Below are 17,665 nucleotides of genomic sequence, written 5' to 3'. Positions count from 1 at the left end.
TTTGTTTAGAAATAGACTCAATTTTATTCTGTATTGTAATGTGCAATGTAAACACTATTAAAAAGCAAAGCCTTTTGCAATTTTGACATCATTAAAAACACAAGGGCTTTTAATATTTGCAGAAATGTTTGCTAATTCTATAGATTATAAGTTTGTGGATGAAAAAAAGCCGAGGCAGAAAGACCCAGCCTACTGCTTTCCTATTTGCCCCTTATCAATGTTACTTGCCATTCCAGGTAGCTTCTCTTGCTTCCATTTGGAAAAAGACATGGTGCTACAGCAGTAAATTAAATACCCATTAAGAACAGGCCCGCTTTCAGAATGCTGATGCTATTTTCCCCAACAGATAAAGCTTTCTGATAGAAAAAGCTATTTCATATTATATAAACCATCAAAAACACTTACCTAAAATTTAAACGTTATAGCTCAAGGTAGTAGGTCTTGTTATATATAAAAGAGGAGATATGGTACACGTGAGCACTCACTTATTCTAATTTTAACTACGCCAACTTTGCGAATGCACTTTTTATTACCACACTGGAGTTTACAAAACTCTGTACAGAAAATGAGAGGAGCATTAAATTTATTGGTAAAATGATGTGACAAGCCTTGAATGTTTAGAATAGCATTACTGTATAGCTGGTAGCTATCTCCCTAACCTGGATGCTTTCAAAGGCAGAGATGGGAATTCCCAAATTTCTCAGCAATCTGGAGAATTTGGGAACCACAATCAGAAAATGTGCTTAACACTAAAGAAGGCTGCTCTATAATGCAGATATTTTTAATAGGGGAGCTTGCATGTATCTGACAAGAGGTGGAGCCAAAGTACTTTGAATTATAAAAAAAACTTGAAATAGAAAAAAACAAAACTGTCAAGACTTTATTCCCCCCACATAGTTTGGTTCAGAGAAATCTGAATTTGCTTTGGAACAATCAAGCCAAGATTTCTTGACAAACTCCACTGATGTTGCTGGAAAGAGGTTCCATCCACACCAAGCACCTAAGGGGAACATAGTAAGTCCTTCTCCTCTCCAAGAGTTGCTTTAGATCAGAAAAATTATATCATCAGACATCATGATCTGGTTATCTTCTTGCATCTGTTCCAATGCTGCTTTGACTTCAGCTGATGAAAAAGGAGTTGGGTTGTCCTGGTTGATGGATTCCAGCACGCTCTTCAGATTCACAGACTGCGCATGGGCAACTCTGAATACTTCCAGGAGGGCTGCCTTGAATGTTTTAAGCCTATGCAAGTATAAGAGCAAAGTAAGGGTGCTTTGAAGGAAAATCCTGCTAATACAGTGAGTGAATGAGAGCAAAAAACAATGAAAAGGAATGAATACGGTAGGGAGAAAAGGGCTAGGCTAGGGGATTAATCAGTACAATCCCTTCAAGTAAGCTTTGGAGTACACAGAGATACAATTTTACCACCTGCCTGCAACTCTTTAAAGCAACTGAATCTTTTCCTGGGATCACCCTGCAGTGTGAAATATAGCTGCAGTTATAGGAGAAGACGTGCTTTAGAGCAGGGGTGTCAAACTGCTGGCCTGTGGGCCAGATGCATCACCAGGAAACCGCGCCCATCCCATTGCCGGCAATGGAGAAAAAGCTCTGATACGTCACGCGACGTCACATGACGTCATGAGTTTGACATGTCTGCTTTAGAGGGTTGCAAATAGGATTCTATATACCATATATTCAAAATTCCCCCCTCCCAAAGTTAGGCACGGTCCTTAATACTGTGTCTTTGCTGACTTCAATACACTTTTTTCATCTCTAAAGACAAATAGGAAACTGCAGAGAACAGTCTAGAATTTTCTATTTTTACTGAAAGCTTCTCTTGAAGATTTCACATAACATCTCATGATTTGTAGATGCCATAAATTGAGTTTGCTGGAATCAAACATGTATAAAAGTTGAAAGGGCCTATTAAGAACATAAACTCCTTGTTCCATTCAGGAATATAAACTAAGCCACGCCAGATAATGAAGGAACAACCTTTTTGGTAACTTTTTTTTTCCTAGCATTCATTTGGAATCTGCCTTCTTCTAACTTAAATGCATTATTATAGATCTTGTACACCAAGTCCTGACTTTCTCTTTCACATCCTTTTGGATATGAGAACATATCCTCCACTAATCAAGGCCAAACATTCCCCAATCCTTCCATTTCTCCTCAAAATTAGTTTTTAGAATTTGTAGGACAATCATCTCAGTTTACGGTAGCCACTCCATGCATCTAATTAAGTGAGCTGTGCAGCATCATTGCACATCAGTGGATTCCTAAAGATCAGTCCATTTACCCAGATTCAAGTTTCCACAATTGAGCCAAACATGCTATTTCCTTCAATAGCTGTCTTGATCTGGTGGGGCTCTCTCCTGCTTTGATGGTAAATTTATGATAGCATTTATAACTTTGGTGGTAACATTTATGAAAGGAGCTTGCCTTGAGTTTGGAATTTGTTCAAAACTAAAGGCTAACTTCCTAAAGCTCCTAAATAGCTTTAGGAAGATTATACTGTATTCATTTAAGATAATCAGTGGACCTATCAGATTCTCAGCATAGGACTTCCCACTTCCCACCCACTCTTCTTAATTGATGATCAATGGGTAGATGAATGGGAGGGAGGCCTGGCTCAGAAGCACGAAATCTCCTCAATGGTCTGTGGAGTGCAAATTAGGGTACTTCTTTAGGGAGGGAGATGGGAAATAATAGCTGAAGTGGGGAGATCTAGCATTCAGGCCTGCCAGTTTCCATCCCTTCTTGTGCCTAGGCTGCCTGATTCCCTGGCAGATAACAAGAATAGGAAGGAGGTAGCTGCGTGTGGATGCCCTGGCTATAATGTACAGAAACAGGACTGTTGAATACTTTTGGAATGATCAGAACGCCTCTTTCGAACTTGATCAGGAGGATTATTTTGAACCTGAACTTGAGTTTCAAGGTCAAAAATAATCTGTTTGGATTAAGTATGCTTTGCATATAACTATTTCAAATCCCCAAATCTCATTTCATTTTACTCTGTCATGTAAGAGTCTTTGCATGCTTCCTACCTGGACTCGGACAACTTTGATGTAATCTCATCAGTGCTTGATGCTTCAGGAATCTTGGAGGGGTGTGCCTGAACTAAAAAATATATAAAAACAGGAAAATGAAATTAATAACCAATTAGTATTATCTGATTTGTATTTTTTTGTACAAGAAGCAGACACTGTGGTCTACTGGAGAAGATATTAAAACAAGATTATTAATTTATTGCTAAAGTGCAATTTGAGCTACAGACATCTGGGTTCCATGTACTGAACAGTAAGATGTAGTTTGCAGCTTACATGAAGCACAAGCCTATCCACTGTTATTTGTAAACTATGGGGTATATCTTAGGGAACTGCACAAATACTGCACAAATTCTATATTATTCCATTTAATTATATTGTTAAACAAATCAATTTAATGTCATGTTCAGTTTATTTTTACCCAGAAAACACAAAAATAGCATCAAGATACAATTAGTAAAATTGCTGAAGAGATAAAATAAGAAGCATTTATTAGGTTTGGCATCCTTAAGGTTGCCAGATCCATTTCCTTATAGCTAATTAACCTTCTTAATAGGCTCCATGCACTTGAGAGCACTCCCATATCAATTTTCCTTAGAATAAGATCCACTGGTCACAAATTAATGTACTTCTTCAGAAATGCAGAGGATTATTTCTTCTTGTCTTGATGAGCAGTATTTTTTCCTCCTCTGCTTCAGAAAACCAATCTTTACAATCAAACGTTTATCAAATTTAACAAATACAAAGTTAAAAAATTAATACCAACTAAGAAAATATAAAAGGTACAGAGGAAAAAAAGAAAAAAATGTTATAAAGGAGAAAAAAGATATACAAAGAAATGATCTGCTCAAGGCAAGTACGATTTCATAACTAATCACCTTCTCTAATATTTCAACTGAAGATCTCTTCTTCCGGTCTCATAAAACCTCATTTAATCTTAATCAGCAAAAATCTATTAAGATTTACAGAAGTAACACATATATTTTAACCTTAATCAGATAAAATCAGTTTCATTTCCTTTTAATACAACAACTTACCATTTTCTCAAAAACCGTAACAAAAATCCTATGTTTTATCTCTTATCTATAAACAAATCTTTAAAACCTCATCATTCAAACTTAATTCAAAAATACATTAACCACCAGAAAGAGCAACTTACTAAAAATCTTAATATTTAATCCCTTCAAATAATGTCCCACACATTTCTTATCATTTTTGCTTTGTCTCCTCTCAGAAACTGCTTTACAAATTTAACAATACATCTTTCCTTTACTTTCAACACCATAACTTAACACTGTCTCTAAAAATACAACAAAAAACTCTTCTTCCCATTATCTTATTTTTTTAAAAAAATCTTTAAAGCCTCATTATTCAGTTCTGGTCAAGAAAAACCTATTAAGAGCTTCTAGAAAGAACATCATAAATATTTTAATCTTCATCAAATAAACCAACTTCATATTTCTTTCTTTTACTTTTAAAAATCTTGGTGTTTATTCTCTTTAAATAAAATCCTAGGAACTTATTTTTCATTTTTTCTTCTTTTCTTTGAAATTCCTTCAGTAGGAATTCCTTCATTTAACAAGTCTCTTTTGTAAGTCCAAGATAAGATAGTTGTCCAAGTCATTCTTCTGATTATTTATGTGTCCCTTTTAGTTATTAAGCCATCAGTCCGTTTCATTTGTAAGTAATGTGTAACCACTTTTTCCATATCATTCTTGTATCTTGTCATTTTTAAATTCATATTCAAAACAATCTAATTCTGCGTTGCATTCTCTTTTATCTTCTCATTTAAACTCATTTTTATATTGGCAGATAATCTTAAAACAGATTTCTAAGTGCATTGTTGCAAAATATCCTTGAATTCTTCCAAAGTTAATTTTTTTTTTCATTTTGTATTAGTGGTTCTCTACTCCTTTAATTATAGTATTTAGTTCCTTCTGGTTGCCTCTACTGTCCAGCCTTCAAAGTCTCCTCTTACCATGTTTTTCTCTATTCCACATTTGGATAATCCGCTGTGATGAAACTTGTCATTCTAAAGGTTCTTAATATCCCAGAAGTGGTTAACAAGCCATTTATAGAAGTAATTAAGAGAGGATACATCCAGTGTCTATTTGAAGGCCCTGAACTACAACTTGGGCAAACCTGATTCTCTTGGCTCCCAAAACATTAAACCTGCCAGTCTTCCCATGGGGGACACCTATATGGAACACTATTGGCAATTTCAGGTCCCCCCATTTATCCAGAGAGGAATTTCTAGGTGCCAATCCATTTGTCAGCTTGTTGTTCTGCTGCAGTCATTGGTTCTGTTAAAAGCAATCTCTCATTGCTTCCCCAGATATCCCAATCTTTCAGAATCTATAAAACCTCTTGGGAAAGGAAGCAATAAAGGCTGGCTCGCAAGATATGAAGATGGTACGATATTTTATTATATAGCTACCCTAACCTTATGTGTAATTATTACACATATCCTGGATAACAATAATAATGAATAAGGAAGTTTTAGACTGCATCAGACCATATGTATCATTGGATTCTGTGATTGCCATGACAAAACATTTCAGTCTGGTGATGTCATGCACTCAAATTCCTTATGGAAAAAAATCAGTTATTCTAGGAAGGATCAAAGATATCAGGCTGGCAAAGAACAAGCTGGATAGTTACTACCAAATAAGATACAAATAGTCTTCATTCAGTGACTGCCTTGTTTAGCAACCATTCACAATTATGGTAGCATTGAAAAAGTAACTTTGGGACCAATCCTCACATTAATGGTATTTTCAGGTCTGTAAAGCAAAGGACAGCTAAAGTAAGATTGTAAGCACAGTTGTGATTTCACTTAATGACCAAGTTGCCAGTCACAATTGTGGTTTTAAATAAGGGCTACCTATAATAGTTAAAAACTGCAAACATTAAAAAATAAAAAAGATCAAATCTATCAAGCCTCTGAAAGATGTGATCAAACTGATGAAGACAGTCAGATATAAATGAATCTTTTCCAAACTCCAGAAGGATTGCACTGTGCATCAAAACTCACAGTAGAACAGACTTAGTTTGCCTGATTCTATTCATTTATCAGTCTGAAAGAAATGACTTACTTTCTGGCATTTCTGCTTCTGTGTCACTGAAGTCATAAGGATCATGTGTTTCCCCTTCTGTGGGTGACTGCTCACTGGAATCTGTTTTCTTTCTGTAGAAGGACATTAAGTTAATAGTAAGACTTTTAATGGATGATCTTCAAAATATATTCATTTAGAAGATTTACACAGCCATTTAACTTGGATAATTGCAAGTCAACACAACATACAATTAAAAACTCTCCCAAAATATAATAGTTAAGAACCAGGCAATATCAACACAAGGCAAAATCCAGAAGCTAAGGTATCAACAACATGACTCTTGTCTCCAGGAAGATGGGTTCATATATTGTATTGCCCCAACATCTAGGAGGAAATCCAAATTTTTAAAGCTTTTCTGCTGGCTAAATATTATTCCTTAGGGCTGATGAAAATGCATTCCATTTCTTCTAAAGGGGGCTTCTGAAGAACAATTATGGATAATTTATTTATCCATTAATAAAGAGGAAATGAAGTCTCTACATCTGTTTTGGTAACAGGAAATAGCTACTAATCTTAGGACTCCCAAGTGCCACATAGTTCAACAGTATTTGGTGTTAGCATGCAAACCTCAAACAGGTCAGCACATGCAAGACACAACAGGTCTCAAAAGCATTACCAGATTCCACGGTTATAAGTATGCAGCTTCAGGGAAACAACTCAAGTTAATCCCATCTGGAGACGTTGATGAAAAAGGCCAATTATTCAATTCCATTTTAACCCTAATAGTCTGTTTGCCAAGTCTGGAGGATCAAGGCTTTGTTTTAAAAATCAAGGATTTATTTTAAAATCTTGTTTTTTAATTTCCCCTATAACACTTTTCTTATCTACCTCTTTTTCTGTCTTTTTTCCCTTTCTTGGGACATTTCACCATCTGTCTCTTCTTCCGGATCCTCTTCAGTCTGCTTTTTCCGCTTCTTTTCTTTTTCCAGGACCTTTGAAAGTGGAGAGAAATCAAAGAGTCCATATCTGGCCCAATCAACTGCTGCTCAGAAGCCTAGGATGGTCTGAGTTCCACAGAGGAAGACAGGAGCTGCATGTTTCTTCCTCCGAGGATGGCAATCCCTAATGCAGGGGTTCTCAACCTTGGCAACTTTAAGACTTGTGGACTTCAACTCCCAGAATTCCTCAGCCAGCTTTGAAGTCCACAAGTCTTAAAGTTGCCAAGGTTGAGAACCCCTGCCCTAATGGTTTTAAATACTAATTTCAGCCTCAAAAGAAATAAAGCCATCCAGTATTTTAGTTTCAACAGACGTAACTGCCTTAAAAACATCTAGCATCTCCCATGATAGGATTAAAGCTACAAAGAACAATCTCAAACCATCACTAGAAAAGTATCATAATTTCCTCCTCAGCAAGTGTCATAAAGTTGCTGATGAAACTGAATTGCAAATCGGGCTCAAAACCAGATGGCCATTTACACACTGTGTAATCCTGTCACAAGGCAGTCTACAGGACAACCTCCATCTCTTTCGTTAAGCACTTCAGACACACCAAAGAAATAATTAGTCATTCATTATGGGTATAGTTTCTACTGTCTCTACAAGTCTTGGCTGCTGGCAATGACTGAAAATGAAACCAATGACCTACATTGGCATCCAAATAAGGAGGGGCAGATTCCTGTACACGCTTGAGTGGGACATTTCATGCCATCTCTTCTGCTCATATCCTTTTGCTTCTGTAATTTTATTTACTGATTGCGGTATAAATTGAGGTATTACACGACAAGTAAAGATATCAGTAACATTAGTGGAATACAGGTAGTCCTCAACTTACAACAGTTTGTTTAGTGATCTTTCAAAGTTACAACAGCAGTGAAGAGTGTGACTTATGACTACGGTTCACAGTTACGACCTTGAAGCATCCCCATGATCATGTGATCAAAATTCAGATGCTTGGCATCTGGTTCATATTTATGTCCGTTGCTGTGTCTCTGAGGTCATGTTTTCACCTTTTGTGACCTTCTGACAAGCAAAGTCAATAGGAAGCCAGGCCCACTTAACCACCAGGTTACTAACCTATCAACTGCAGTGATTCAGTTAACAACTGTGGCAAGAAAGGTTGTAAATATGGGGCAAAACACACTTAAGAAATGTCTCACTTAACAACAGAAATGTTGGGCTCAGTTGTGGACGTACGTTGAGGACTACCTGTTCTGAAGACATTTCTATATTCAAAGATGCAAACTAACCACTATTCAGCATCAGCCCAACTTTTAATTCTTTTCTTATAACTTTTGTTTACTTACCTTTTTGAAATAAGCAAATTGTACCAGCTCTACAGCAGCTTTGGCATCCTGCTCCTCAATTATTTTACTCATCCTGGCTTTAGCATGTGCAGTTGACAGCCGGATCAACGTCTCTAGAGTTCGGGCTGTAATAGGGGAAGTCTGAAAAGAGCAAGTCAAGTCTGAATGCTTTTGATGATGAAAAGATGACCAACATTCGAAGTGTTGTGCACACGTACAGACGTAAGCATGTTTGGTGCAGTACAACCGTACTTTAGGACTGGATCCTATTCATGAACTAGACTTCTCCATTCATACAGGTATTAGATGGGAATTCAATGAGGTTGCTGTATATAAAAATGGGGAGCATGCCTCCAAAATCCTGGCTAGCATTCAACACCATGCTACATGGCCTATTTTATGAGCTTTTCCAGTGTACAGATCACGAAATTTGCAGCATTTCTGCATCCCTAATTCCACACAGAAGGGGATTTCCTGTCAAAATTCAATTGGACGTTAAGATAAAGAAAGATTTCTAGACTGAATTATGATTCTCAAAGCAGTGCACATTGCAAAAAATAGAGCTTGATTTGTGACTCACCCTGGCATTGTCAGAGCTGATCTGCTCCTGACTGCGAAGGGAAGAATATTCCTGGGCTATGAGAGCTGCTGCTTCCTCGGTCAAAACTGGCTTCAGCATCTTGGCAAAATGAATATACTTCCTCATGAACTCCATGCTTACGATCTTCTCTCTGAGTTTGATCAAACAAAATGCATAAGCTTCCGTTTACTAGAGGGTAATAGGAGCCTAATTGCCATCTCTGGGGATTCTTGGCAGAATCAGCATGCTCTGGGCAGAAACAGCATGCTCTGGGCAGATACTGAGAAGCGGAGCTAAAGAAACCAACAGGTTGACTATCCTTTAAGAAAATGTGGTTGCTGAAATTATGCTCCTTGATATTAGTCTTAATACCCTGAGAGTGGAATTTTAGGATGCAACTATAAACCAATTCCAGAACTCAAAAACTGTCAGACTTGCCTTAGCTTTCTAATTAAGAAAGATCCTTTACAACAGTGGTTCTCAACCTTTTTAATGCCGTGACCCCCAACCAGTCGTAAGTCAAGGACTACTCAACTGGTCGTAAGTCGAGGACTATCAACTGGTGCAGCACCGTTTGCAGAATGGGACTTTTGGCGGGCTCAGCAGGGCAGAGACAGCCTGGACAATTCCTATTGGCTTTTGAAAGCCAATAGAATTAGACTCTATTCAAGAGAGTCTATTCTATTGGCTTTCAAAAGCCAATAGAATAATAGGGAGTAGCACAGCTAAGGAAAAGGGGGAAAAAATGGCGGACTGTGTTGTTTGGCGACCCCCGTGAAATGGTCGTTCGACCCCAAATGGGGTCCCTACCCACAGGTTGAGAACCACTGCTTTACAACATCAGGTTGAAAAAGATATAGTATACTAGAAGTCAAGTGAAACACAGTAGCGAGAAGCCACAACTGAAACTCGCAAGCCAAAATTGCAAGTGTAATTTTTACCTCCAAAAAGGTGCCTCCCGTATTTAATCATGTCCACTCAAATTTAAGAGATATTTTTAGAATGGTCTCCTGAGGAATGCAGCTGTGCCCAGGCAGTTGACCTTGAGACAGGAATGGTGAACTTTCATTCCCCTGAAATATACTTCCTTCCCACCCTGGAGTTCAAGGCAGACTGGCACTGAAGGAAGTTCTCAAAATGTAGTAGCGGAGTATCGAGGTGGCATCTGACAGAACCTCTATTCCTCATGGGCAGGCACTATTTGACAAGAAAAGGACTGCAGGAAATACTTACTTCCGCCTCCTAGGTCCATGCAATAGGTCGTCATGCCTTTCATACACTTGTAGTTCCTGATCTTCCTCCTCGGTAAAGGAAGGGTCCTCAGTGGCCAGCAATTCAACTGTACTGCCTAAAGGCATGGCTAGAAAAGTAAAGGAAAATATTCCTTAGGGTTATCTAGACCAGGGCTTTTCAACCTTTTCACCCATTGTACCACTTTTAGGCTATGGCACCATCCGAGTACCACCAGTCGCCTAGCAGTGTCAAAAACTTGATGACCAAAAAAAGGAAAAAGGAAAAAAGTGATGAAGTACAGGTAATCCTTGACTTACAACAGTTCGCTTAGTGACTGTTCGAAGTTACAATGGCACTGAGAAAAGTGCCCCCCAAGCCACAGCCGAGCAAGACACCTGCCTGCCCACCCGGTAGCGCTCTTCCTTCTGTCCGAGGTTTTCATTGTTGTGAGCATTTCTGTTGAGGATTTGCAGCGGGGGTGGGGTGGGGGGCGTTTGGTTTTTATTCCCCCCGTCTGCTGGGTGGTTGCAGCAGGTTTTGGTCACTTCACATGACCCTGGGACACTGTGACCGTCATAAATATGAATCAGTTGCCAAGCATCTGAATGTAAATCACAAGACCCTGGAGATGCTGCAACATTCCAGCTGATCGGCGCTTCTTCTGGGTTCAGCGGAAGCGCCAGGATCAGTGCTGCTTTCCAGCTGGAGCCTGGCACTGATCCTGGCGCTTCTGCTGAGCCCCGACAGCCCTGCAGCTCCAGCCGTCTCTCGCTCAGGCTTTGTGGTGCTGCCACCGGTTCAGCTCATTCCCCTCCCCCGCTACCATTTTTCTAGGATGATTGCGTACCACCTGCCAGGTGCCAATGTACCATAGGTGGTACCCGCACCACTGGTTGAAAAGTCTTGATCTAGAATATATCAGTACATTAAACAACACTTTGTCTATTAAAATGTATAAAATAATGTGAACTTTCTCACTTGTGAAATAAATCAGAAAAGTTTTATCCAACATCACAGAGAATATGTTTGACCCAGTTGACAGATTTCAAGGAAGTCAAAGACTCACCATCTCCATCCTGTTCACCAGCTGCTCTGTAACGATGCATTCGCAAGACATGGTCTGAGATTTCCCGATCTTGTTCTGGATCCATTTGATCCAAAACAATGAAGAGCAAATCAAATCGGGACAGCAACGAATCCTGAAGGCCAATATTCTCCATGGGAGTTTTGTATTGGTCATACTGCAAAAATGCAGGGAAAGGTTAGCGAGTTAGCAGCTCTTATCTACTAGAATGTTAAGATTTCACATTATCTCTACAAACACACACACACACACACACACAAATTTCAAATCTTGTACTGCTTCAATATTATGCTGTTGTTTGAGCACAGCAGACGTAGAAGAAGGTCAATCAAAACTTCTTCTTTAGCAAAAATCACATAATTCAAAATTTTATTTCCTTTTTTTCCCATCTACATGCTACATAGGAAGTGATTTTTGTATACGTTGTAAGTATAAGCACTTTATTCTACTACACAGACTAAGTACATTTATGAATCTATGTGATATATGGAGCTGAGAATACAAAAGAAACATTCAATAACAATGCAGTATATAATAAGCAAAAAAAAAAAACAACCAATGAAATACAGTATTAAAAGGGGGCAGACAATACTCCAGTAGGATGCCAATCTTCATAGATCTGGATGACCAAGTGCAAGGAAATAGTAATATATGGACTAACTCTGGAGAATTTAATGAAGTATTGCTGTGTTCCACAAAAGCAGGCATGAAAACATATAATCAGTTGAAAAATCATTCTGACTTAAAAAAAATCCTCAATTTAAGAACTATAAGTAATCAACTAAACCAATATGATATCAACTAAAAATATAACAGTAGAAACAGAAAGTTGCCACCTAGCTTATCAAAATGAAATCCCTTCCACGCTTACCCTTCCATATACTGGATTCGCAGCAGCTAATACACTGCAACGGGCATTGAGCTGGGCCTGAATGCCTGCTTTGGCAATAGTAACACGGCCTTGCTCCATCACTTCATGGATAGCAGTACGATCAATATCAGACATCTTATCAAATTCATCAATGCACACTACTCCACGGTCGGCCAAGACCATGGCACCAGCTTCCAGACAACGTTCTCCTAAGGATAGGGAAACAAAGAGAGGGCTAGAAAGTATATAAAGGTTGAACAGAATGCTCTCGTGAGTTTCTAAGTCAGGATTAGACTACTAAAGTTCTCAAGCCACTTTAACTACCGTTTTTCCACTGCTGCTCCATTCTCTGAAAGAAATAGTAGTATTATCCCATCTACTGAAAAGCCAAGGTAATTAACTGAAAAGTTGACAACACAGCCCTTGTATAATCACTTCTCAAAACAGGACCCACAATCTTTCCAAAGTAAAATAATTTAATTTTAAAGATTTAATTTTTTTAAAGAAAATATTTTGTTGCTTTTAAATCTTAATGTGAGATTAACCAATTCTAGCAAAGTTTCAGGTATTATAGGAAGGTCCTGGACTACCACACAACTAGACCTAGGTGGCTAAAAAACATGACAGTCCCTGATTATGCTGCTGTTGTTGGGTTTTTTTTTTTTTTTTTTTTGCAGCAAAATGAAGGTGAGTTGTTATTGCCGCCTACTGGGGTAAGTTTTCTTTTCCAATCTTACCTAACATCCTGGAATTCCTGATATTTTTCTGTTCAAATCCTAACTAGGACTGACCCTAGTTATTTTTCAGTCCAAAGCATGACAGGATTTTGAGCCATTTCATCTATAATATACACTAGATGTAATTATGAAGGATTTGATATCCTCACTCTTTTATGCTAAATAATATTCTATTCCATGCCATGCCAGCAGCAGTCCAAATGACACATAATGAATAAGAGGGAATTGTCTTGTCTGTCCATTCCAAATTTTGTGAATATAGCCCAATTCACGCTAGCTTAAGATTTAATTCCTTAGTATAATACTGCATCACTAGGTCACTGTTTTACTTATATCTCAAGCTTTTTGTTCACTGCTATTCAAATTTTCAAAATAGACATAAAGCAACTCATCAATAGTAGGCATAAATTGAATCAATCAATCAATCAGTCCTCTTGGCTACAGTGAGACTGTCAGCTGCTTTTTTTCCCTTGACTGTACCACCTGTTCCCTTTGCACATCATTTGCTTCTAAGTTCTCACCAGTTTCCTGATCTGTTGTGACAGCAGCAGTCAAGCCTACTCCAGAAGAACCCCTGCCAGTAGTGGGAATGGCCCGAGGAGCTGTACATAACACATAACGTAACAACTGAGACTTCGCAACAGAAGGGTCACCTGAAAGTACAAGAGATACTGTTTAGAAGATAGAATCATAGAACTGGAAGGGACCTCAGAGATCTTCTAGTCCAGCCCCCTGCTCAAGACAGGTGTCTTACACCATGCCAGTCAAATGGTTGTCCAGTCTATTTCTGGAAACTTCTAGTGATGGAGCACCCACCACAGGTGGCAAGCTATTCCCTTGCTTAATTGTTCATGGTCAGAAAATTTCTCCTTACTTCTAGGCTGCATCTCTCTTTGACAAGCTTCTATCCATTACTTTTTGTCTTGCTCTCTGGTGCCCTGGAGAATAACTCAATCCCTTCTTCTTTGTGACAGCCCCTCAAATACTTGTCCCCCCAATCCCCTTCTTTCATAGATTATAGACATATCTAGGTCCCTCAAATTCTACACAATTGCCAGCTACACTCTCCTATTTTAGGATATGATCAGTGTTTCTGGAATATTCAAAATGCAAGGCCTCCGTGACATACCAATCAGTAGGATATTAATGTCCCCTCGGAGCCGGCTTCCATTCTCCAACACTTTTTCAACTCCTCCTAGGAGCATACACAGAATTGCCTTCTTGATGTACTCATGCCCATGAATGCTAGGAGCCAGAGATTTTGAAAGCTGTTCAAAAACATCCTAGATGCAGGAAACAAATGGGACAACATTGAACTAGAATATCCACATAGGAGTAAAGTCAAAAACAGCATGAAGAAAAGGGGATGGTGGTTACCCTATTACTTCATAAAAAGTATTGCTTCATCAAAAATTAAAATATTATGTGCTAGCTCAAAAAAGTGAATTTGGAGTAGAAAGACCAAATTCACTTCTCATTATTCTTAATGGTTTGCTACATCACTGAAATTTATATATATAGGAGGCTATGTTCATCTCACTGTTTAACATCACACACAGGTCATTTTGCTACAATATGTACACAATTTGATGGGCATAATTTTTTTAAAAAGGCTAATGGAAAAAAGATTAAAAGAACACAAAGTAAAATATTTATACAATCCAAAGAGAAACAGGTATATATGCAGATGGTATGTATAGTAGTGTAAATAAATTTAAGCAAGAATGGACCCTATATATACTGTATGTCACACAGCAAGGCAAATACAAACATTGGTGTATGGTTTCTACAATTTATAAATACCGAAAAATAGTTGGAGTACAAAGAAGGGGGAAGACAGAAATCAAATATTTATCTATATTATTTTTAGTCGTTTATTTTTTTTTCTATATGCTAATTACCAATAATATAATGGAAACCTATATTTTTTATATCATAACAGTAATTCAATTGTTTTGAGATCCTGGAAATCAGACAGTGTATAAATTCAATACATTATTTGCCTAGCATGGTCAATTGTACCTACCATGAATTGTATAACTTCAGTTTTTGTTGTCCACTTATTATATAGTCTGAAACCTTTTTTTAAAAAGTAAAAGAATACAAATATCCATAATTTTCAATTTACAATTAATTTACAATTAATCATATTTGTACTTTAAGACAAACCATCACTGGGCATAACAGACCTGAATTTCTATGAACATGTGTAATGAGTCAAATGCCAGCATCCAGTTTACCTTTGAGTGCTGTTTGCTAAATTTTTTAATCTTGCTAACATCTCTAGATGAATATTCAGGCTGGACCTCCTTGCTCATTTGCTTTACTTGGCAAGCAATCAGGATAGTCCTGAAAAGGAATAAATCAAGACAATCACTCTTTTTCCTTTTATGTTTAAACATTTCTCTGCAGCTTCATAGGAACACTAATACCAGTAATATAAATGTTATTAGCAAAACAAATACCAGATTAATTTAAGATCTCTACTGCATTGTATTAAGTTTCTAGGGATAAAAGGATAAAGGATACAAAGACGTAGAGAAATAGAAGATGAGATTAAAATAAAAGAAGAAGCGCTTGCTCTTAACCAACTGATAATAACTTAAAGGTTTCTATAAAAATGCTTAGGGAACAATTTAATATGTTGATGGCAGATCATGTGGCTACCAATTTGCGTTATATGAGACATAATACTTTTTGTAATGCGAATAAGCCTGGGAGGTGGTTGGCTTATCAGTTACGAAAGAAACAGAAGGCTAGGATTATAGAGAAAGTAAAATATAAAGGTACTGAGGTTTTTCAGCAAAATTTGATTAAAAAGAGTTTTTTAGATTTTTACACAAAACTATACTCAAGTGATAATATAAAGGGAATGGATATAGATAAATATTTACAATCAGTACATTTTCCTAAACTTTCTGAGGAACAGCAAAATGGGATGAATTGTTTAATTACTGTGGAGGAAATTGGCTTAGCTATCAAGCAGTTAAAGGTGGGAAAGTCTCCAGGAACAGATGGATTGACGTTGACGTATTATAAAAATTTATATGAAGAAATGTTGGAGCCATTAAAGGAGCTTTTTAATAGTATTTTGCTGGGAGCACAAGTTCCTCCTTCTTGGAAAAGAGTGTTTATATCATTGATTCCGAAGGAGGATCGTGATCTTACAGAATTATAGGCCAATATCATTATTAAATGTAGATTACAAGATTTTTACAAAACTTTTGGCAAATAGATTAATGCAGGTTATGAAGGATTTGATTCACAGTGATCAATCAGGATTCATAACAGGGAGATACATGAAATATAATGTTAGACAAATTATTAACTTAATTAAGTATTTGGATAAGAACAACCAGATTCCTGTGGCTTTTATATTTTTGGATGCTAAAAAAGCACTGGTAGAGAAAATGAATTTTGGGGATAATTTTTTACATGCACTTAAAGCTATATATCAGCAACAATCTGCTCAAATTGTTGTTAATGGGGGATTGACTGAGACTCTTAATATTGAAAAAGGGACAAGACAAGGATGTCCATTATCTCCACTGTTATTTGTTTTAACATTGGAGATTTTGTTGATCCAGATTCGAGAATCAACGGTAATCAAGGGCATAAAGATAAGAAAAAATGAGTATAAATTACGGGCTTTTGCGGATGATTTGGTTTTGATTTTGGAACAACCGATTAGAGCGGTTGATTGTCTATTAGAACTTATAACACAGTATGGAAAAGTTTCTGGTTTTAAAGTCAATAACCATAAGACTAAGATATTATCTAAGAATATGTTAGCCAATGACAAGGAAAGTTTGGTTAAAGCCACAGGTTTTCAGATGGTGAAAAAGGTTAAATATCTGGGAGTATATTTAACTGCCTCAAATGGAAAATTGTATAAAAATAATTATGAATTACTATGGGCAAAAGTGCAAAAGGATTTAAATGACTGGAAAAAACTGCAATTGTCACTGTTGGGGAGAATTTCAGCTGTAAAAATGAATGTTCTACCAAAGTTTCTTTTCTTGTTTCAGATGATACCTATTTTAAAAAAAGATGTAAATTTGGAGGAAAGGCAGAAGGGTATCAATAAATTCATTTGGGCTGGGAAAAAACCAAGGGTTAAGTTTAAGATTTTGCAAGATGCCCGAGAAAGAGGAGAACTTAAACCATCTAACTTGAAATTATACTATGATGCAGCAGCCTTAACTTGGATAAGTGATTGGCTTAATTTAATAAATAAGGATATTCTTGTTCTTGAAGGGTGGGATTTAATGTATGGTTGGCATGCATATTTAATTTTTAATAAGAAAGTGGACCGGGCTTTCAAATCACATATTTTGAGGAGTGCCTTACTTCGAGTTTGGAAAAAGTATTATTATAGGTTAAACTATAAAATACCTATCTGGGGGATTCCTAGACATGCAATTGAGGGAATTTCTAAGGGGATGAACTTTGATAAAATTTCGTATAAAGAATTATTAATTTGGTCAGGTTCGGATTGGCATTTAAAATCTCTAGATGTATTAAGGCAAAAAAATATTCTACAGTCATGGTTTCAATATTTACAAATAGTGGATAGGTGGACTGTAGATAAGAAAGAAGGAATAACACTAGAAGATGGAAATCTGGTTACTCAGATTAAAGATCAGAATCAGGCCCATATAAAAAGAATTTACAATGCTTTAACAGAATTAGACTCTGAAACAGAATTGGTTAAAGACTGTATGATTAAATGGGCTCAGAATATCCAGGATC

At 37.1% G+C, this 17,665-nt stretch overlaps 1 protein-coding gene across 1 annotated transcript in view; it reads right to left on the bottom strand.

The window, feature by feature from the left end:
- MCM3 (minichromosome maintenance complex component 3) overlaps positions 1-17,665 on the bottom strand; it is a 31,372-nt gene continuing 13,707 nt past the window's right edge. Inside the window, exons 6-17 of the mRNA XM_039326341.1 lie at positions 15,154-15,262; positions 14,043-14,196; positions 13,435-13,566; positions 12,177-12,385; positions 11,288-11,462; positions 10,222-10,348; positions 8,989-9,139; positions 8,409-8,549; positions 6,992-7,095; positions 6,143-6,234; positions 3,048-3,120; positions 1-1,242 (exon numbers count right to left, since the gene is read on the bottom strand). Of these exons, the coding sequence (XP_039182275.1) occupies positions 1,044-1,242; positions 3,048-3,120; positions 6,143-6,234; positions 6,992-7,095; positions 8,409-8,549; positions 8,989-9,139; positions 10,222-10,348; positions 11,288-11,462; positions 12,177-12,385; positions 13,435-13,566; positions 14,043-14,196; positions 15,154-15,262 (1,666 nt within the window). The 3' untranslated portion in view covers positions 1-1,043. The remainder of the gene's footprint in view (positions 1,243-3,047; positions 3,121-6,142; positions 6,235-6,991; positions 7,096-8,408; positions 8,550-8,988; positions 9,140-10,221; positions 10,349-11,287; positions 11,463-12,176; positions 12,386-13,434; positions 13,567-14,042; positions 14,197-15,153; positions 15,263-17,665) is intronic.

This window comes from Crotalus tigris, unplaced genomic scaffold (assembly GCF_016545835.1).
Source record: "Crotalus tigris isolate CLP2741 ecotype Arizona unplaced genomic scaffold, ASM1654583v1 scf7180000024340.7048381, whole genome shotgun sequence".
Lineage (NCBI taxonomy): Eukaryota > Metazoa > Chordata > Lepidosauria > Squamata > Viperidae > Crotalus > Crotalus tigris.
The sequence above is the reverse complement of the archived record's forward strand: the minus strand, read 5'-3'. Positions and strand labels throughout refer to the sequence as shown.